Source organism: Equus quagga, chromosome 5 (genome assembly GCF_021613505.1).
Source record: "Equus quagga isolate Etosha38 chromosome 5, UCLA_HA_Equagga_1.0, whole genome shotgun sequence".
In the NCBI taxonomy this organism is placed as follows: domain Eukaryota; kingdom Metazoa; phylum Chordata; class Mammalia; order Perissodactyla; family Equidae; genus Equus; species Equus quagga.
This window is the reverse complement of record NC_060271.1, coordinates 84,730,823-84,736,822: the sequence shown is the minus strand read 5'-3', so window position 1 is coordinate 84,736,822 and position 6,000 is coordinate 84,730,823. Positions and strand designations below refer to the sequence as shown.

Here is a 6,000-nt window from a genome sequence, read left to right as displayed (position 1 = left end):
GGAAGGCTGGCCCTGAGCTAACATCCGTGCCCACCTTCCTCCACTTTATATGTGGGATGCTGGCCACAGTGTGGCTTGCCAAGCGGTGCCACGTCCACACCCGGGATCTGAACCGGCGAACCCCCAGACCACCAAAGTGGAACGTGCACACTTAACCACTGTGCCACCAGGCCGACTCCAGCATCAGACTTCTTGAAAACATATTTTACATTTGATGTTTTAACTTCCTCCATGTTGACTCTCCCCCCTCATAACCTGGTTTATGCCCTCCTACTCTACTGAAGCAACTTTCATTAAGTTCTCTAATAATCTCTTCCTTACCAATCTTCACGGCTTGTTTCTCTCCTCTCGATCTCCAACTTTCAGCATCTCCTGTTGTTTTCCACCTATGCCACTGCCTTGGAAAAGTCACCCCTTTTGGGATGAGTTAAAACTAAGATGGAGGGGCCCCTCTACACATCTCTTTTTAAGGCCCCCACTTGGTTCTCTAGTGATGGAGCTGAAACTTTCCTCTGTGACCTTTAAAAGACCCCACACTTCATCTCCTCCAGGGGACCGTCACTGTAACTTTTGAGTGTCCAAGGGGCCCATTTGGAAGGGAAAGTGGGCCAAGTGTCAGTGAAATAGAACCACTGCGAGAGACCAAGGGTCTTGCAGTTTTAACGATTGTTTTCTGTGAGAAACTGTCTTCCTAGCTACACACACACACACACACACACACGCACCCCCACCCACCTGAGGTTCAGCAGGAATCGTCAGAAAACAACTCGGAGGAGGTACAGCTGTTCCCTCTGAGGAGCACGAGTGGGGGAAGCTGGGCCTAGGAAGAGGGGGTGTTCTCTGGGCGGTGACATACAGCATTCCTTTCGCTTGAGGCATCCGAGCCCGAGGAGCTGCAGTCTCCCCTTGGGAATATGACATAACCATAGGCGGGAAGGGCCTCACAAAAACAGACCGGTGTCCACACGTCTTTCTCCGAAGGAGAACCCTTCCCAGCCAGCCCGTGGGCCAGAACCCCCACGTCTGCAGAGGCTCAAATGCCATCCCGTCTCCAGCCAGACAAAGAGCCCAAAGCCAGCAATCTGATAGGATGTGTTTATATTTACATGGTACATTTTAAAGCAATGGCTACGTTGGTCATACATATTAGAAACCATAAAAAAAAGTTAAGAACTAAAATGTACATCATACACTTGTATATATATTTTTTACACAGAGGTAAAAAGGCTTATTATAAAAAAATCAATACAACAGGGTTTTTAGTATACAGGTAAAGAATGAATTATGCTTCAGGCACTTTAATTTGTTAATGTGAGCAAATAGCTTAGGGGGTCAGGGGGAAGCTTCCCAACAGAAAATCTTTTGGTTAATGTTTTGTTACCACAGATACAAAAATAAAATCTGAATAATTTCTCTCAAATGATTGACGTCAGTATGGCAGAGCTGACTGGGAAAATGCTACACACTGCTCAGCTGCAGCGTGGTAATTAGAGAGAGATGTATTTACATCAATGTCCCCATGGCTGTCCTTGTGCCCTTAACTGCTGCCTTCACCAACCAAAAGTGTACGCGGAAGAAGATTCACCAGCATAACTCTTCAAAGGGGTGGAAAAGGAGTAGAGATAAAGGAAGACAGAAATAGATAATGACTAATTAGGGACAACAAACACAAAGCGGCGGGATGTGTGTATTATCCTGAAATAAATAGGGGCACGTGAACTGAGGTCTAACAAAACATACATTAGTGTTGTGCTTTGTAGAGAGGAGACCTTGAGAAAGACCCCGAGGGAGCACCTCAGAGTGGGGGAGATGGTCTCTCGACAACGTCTGGAGGCTGGCTGCAGGTTTTCGAGATGTTCTCCTGGCGGGGGGGCGGCTCTCGCATCACCAGATTGACAGCTCTCTGCTCCTTTCCCAAACTGGAAGGCCCGAACCAGTCACTCCAACAAATGAAAACGTACACCCACTAACTCATAAGCACACTGGGTATTTACACCGACGACCTGACTAAAGAAATGCGATGGGCTGTCAGATGAGCTGAAAACATTGCCATGAAGGTAAGCGTGGCTAGCATTTTCCCCGTACGATTGGCAGACTGGAAGAAGAAAGTCCCTTTCCTTGAAGACGGATGTCCTGTGTGCAACAGAGAAGGGATGAGGGAAGCAGGGAGAGAGGGACCAGGCAACACCCTCAGCTGGCAATGACCACAGGAAGATTATGGCAGGAAGAACAGCCAGCGCCAACAAGCCTGTCCCCCGTGGTCTCCAGGCCGTTCTGATTGTACTATGCTAGGTACAGGTAATCACTCTTCACTTTTCTTCTTTCTGCAGCAAGAAGATTTGGCTATTCTTTGCAATACATTAGAAAAATACTCTTTCCCAGCTAATTAGAAGCCTCCTATGTGGCAAGGCGACAGGTAGACCCAGCCTGCTGACTTGACCGTCTGTGCACCCAAAGTGGCAAGTCTGGGTTTGGGGTTGCAGGAGAAAGACACTTAGGCATCAGAAGGGTTTTTACATATGGCCATGTTTTTTCCCAAGTAGAAATGAAGAATTTGGTGATGTGAAATTGAGTCCAAAATGAAAAAAACCCCACAAACCCATGAACAAAAAAGGGCAACCCACCACTCTTCCAATTTATGACATTTAAAATTTCCCCCGGTTAATAGAAAATAGCCACTGGGGGGAAAAAAGCTCTTAGAGTTTTATTATTACAACCTTAGTGTTTTTTCACTTGCAACTTTTTTTGGAGAACACTGGTTTGTGTTTGAATAGACTACTTGGTTTGCAGAACAATGAGCAAAATTTCTTACTTCATTAGCATTTTCTTCTAATATTGCTAAAGTTTTAGAAGTGGTGGTGACATAATTTTAAAAAGTTCTACTTTAGGGGTACCTGGGGAGGCTCAGAAAGACCTGAAACCCCCTTTCTAGCCCTGGTCCGAGAGGACGCGATGCAGTTTACGGAATTTTCCTGATTCGCACAAGTTAATCTGAAGTTAAGGCTCAATTCTCAGTCGCTTTACGGGTAGAATGTTCGCATCAGTGAATAACTGACAAGATTTGGATGAGTGGGGCGCAGAACACGATGATGGGCTCAAGATAGACACTGCAGCTTACGGGGGAAATGCGGCTTTGGACAAGTTAAAGCGATCTTGTTTTGTGGTAGAAGTTAACTAGCTCACCTCCTATACACAACAACCGACTGCAGGTTAAAATACTTCTGGCAGGGTTTCATCATTCTAACATCACATTTCCGCAGGACCCCGATGATGCTCATTAGCAACAGTCAAGCTGACCCAAGAGAAAGGGGGTCTTCCACGCTCCTGGAAAAAACCACCTACAACACCCACCAAAGATCAGCAGTTCCGACTACAGGTGACTTTGAACTGGAAGAGGTGGGGAGGAAGGACAGGAAATCAACACGGATAAGACAGCTTGATTACAGATCGCTAATACACAAGAGTCTCTGCGGAGGTTGCTTTCCTTAGAACACTGTGTGCGTGTATGGGTGTGTGGCTGACGCAGAGTGGGGGGCTGGGGGGAGGGCAGAGTCCACCGGGGAGGTTCCCCAGGCCGGAAGGGCGCCCGCCAGGTACCAGGGAGCAGGGGAGAAGATGAGAGGGTGGAGAAGACAAGTTCCCTTGCGACCGTGGACGGAGGAGCGGGAGGGAGGGGCACCGAGTCACACGGCCGCTTTGTGCTTCCCGCCGCAGCACCTGCACATCACTCCGCAGTGGTAGCAGGCCCGAAGGGGCAGGTAACAGCACATACAGGGGGCCAAGAAAGACAAGGCAATAAGAGCCATCCACCGGAGGCAAAACTTCTCGTCGCTAGTGTCGCACGAGCATGGGTCTGTATAGTCTCCCTCGGGGTCCGACATACAGTGATAGAGCATGCTGTCTGCACACCACATACAGCTCACCCGGCGGATGCAAGTTCTCACGGAGTCGGGCGCGTCCTGACAGTGGCCCCTCCGGTTATCCTCGTGGTTGAACATGTCCCTGCAGTACTCGCACCGGGAGCGCTCGCCGTCCTCCTTCCGCCGCCGGGACTTGCCCCGGGCCGGCTGCGTCTTGATCACGCCACCCCCGCGCCCTTTGGGGTCCTCGCCGAGGCCAAAGTCTGAGGAGTCCACGTAGGGGTAGTTGTAGTCGTGCTTGGGGACCTCGCCCTTGGCGAAGCGCACGTAGGAGTCCACGTCCTCCGAGGTGTCCAGGTACTTGCCCCTCACGGGCGCGTGCCGGTAATCCTCGTATCCCGTCATCCAGATCTTCTCCCGGGGGTTAATGCGCACGATCTCCTCCTCGTCGTCTGGGAAGCTCACCTGGCGGTAGGGCCTTGGCATCGGCTGCCCCAGGAAAAAGAGACAATATTTTATAGCAGCGTCCCCTTTTCCATCCTCTATTATGCACCTTTCACCTTGACAAAGACATTTCTTGAAGGAAGGGACCCATCCTGTAATTACTGAACATCTTGTGGGTCAAAGATAGTGTGTCAAATTATGTCTCAATTCATTCCTGGGTCAGGAAATTAATTTAATGGGTCGAGACCGGCGTTATTCCCCTTTTTGTTGAAATATTACCATATATGCAGGAAAGTGTGAACATTGTAAGAATACAGCTGGAATTTTCAGAAACTGAACACACCCAGATCAGGCAGCAGACCGGGAGAAGCCTCCCCGGGACATGCCCCACCTCCCTCCAGCACCTCCCACCTCTGGGGGGATGGTGACCACTGTGCTGATCTCCTACAGCTTAGGTTAGTTTTTGCACAGTATGTTCTCTTTTGTAAGACCAGCTTTTTCCCCCTCAGCGAAATATAAGAACTGTATGTTATAAGGGTAAGTACTTTTCATTATCTATGTGTATACACTACATCCATACTGGGTCACAACATGAAATGCATTTCTCACTGAGGGTCATGTCCAGAAAAGCAAAAGGGGATACTAAGGATAACTACCTTGTAACATGGTCTGGAAGATAAGAAGCCCAGATATAAAAAGGGCAAGAGAACAGGCTCCAGAGGCTGACTGCCTGGGCTCGAAGGCCCCCAGGCTCTCACAGATGGTGAGGGGCAGAGCTGGCACCCAAGCCCTGGCAGCTGGGACCCAGAGCTACACCCTTGGGCCTTCACCCCCAAATGGCATCCTCCCTTAGGGTGACAGAGCCGTCTCTGCAGGGAGTTGTGCTACACTTTGCAACAATGCCTTGTCCAGAGTGGCAGGTGCTGAGTAAAGTCACCGAGTAGACGCAGGTAAGCCTGCCTTGCACGGGGCATCTCGGCTGCAGCAGAGAATGAGATTTTTCCACCTTCAAAGTCCTTGGGGCGTGAAGGCTTTTTCAGGGGTGAGAAACATGGCTCTGAGCAGACCCGCTGGAGTCAAATTCGAACTATGGAATTTACCGGCAAGTAGCTAAGCCTCGCCACTGCTGCTGGTCTAGTGGTTAAGATTCAGCACTGCAGGGGCCCGGGCCTGTCTCCCGGTCAGGGAACCACACTACTCGTCTGTTGGTTGTCATGCTGTGGCGGCTGTGTGTTGCTGCGATGCTGAACACTATGCCACCAGTATTTCAAATACCCGCAGGGTCACCCATAGTGGACAGGTTTCAGTGGAGCTTCCAGGAAGAAGGACCTGGTCACCCACTTCCGAAAAAGTGGGCTATAAAACCCCTATGAATAGCAGCAGAGCATTGTCTGATGTAGCATCAGAAGGTGAGAGGATGGCGCAAAAAGACCGGTTAGGGCTCTGCTCTTCTGTACACAGGGTCACCAGGAGCTGGAATCGACTCCAGGGCACTAACAACAAAAAGCTAAGCCTCAGACTCAGTTTCCCCAACTATCAGACTGCTTAGGGCTATTGTGAGAATGAAGAGAAAGAATCTATGCTGTAGTGTCAGCACACAGCCTGTCACACTGGATGTGCCTGATGCCTGTTGCCATTACTGTCATTATAATATTGTTATAGAATTTAAATCACAGGGTAATTAGATTTACCCATC

General features: G+C 49.5%; 1 protein-coding gene across 2 annotated transcripts in view; it reads right to left on the bottom strand.

Moving 5' to 3' along the window:
* Positions 1-1,087: 1,087 nt before the first annotated feature.
* Positions 1,088-6,000, bottom strand: part of SPRED2 (sprouty related EVH1 domain containing 2) — a 114,083-nt gene continuing 109,170 nt past the window's right edge. For both annotated transcript variants that reach the window (XM_046661105.1, XM_046661107.1), the window contains exon 6: positions 1,088-4,349. In XM_046661105.1, coding sequence (XP_046517061.1) covers positions 3,684-4,349 — 666 coding nt within the window. In that variant the 3' untranslated portion in view covers positions 1,088-3,683. The remainder of the gene's footprint in view (positions 4,350-6,000) is intronic.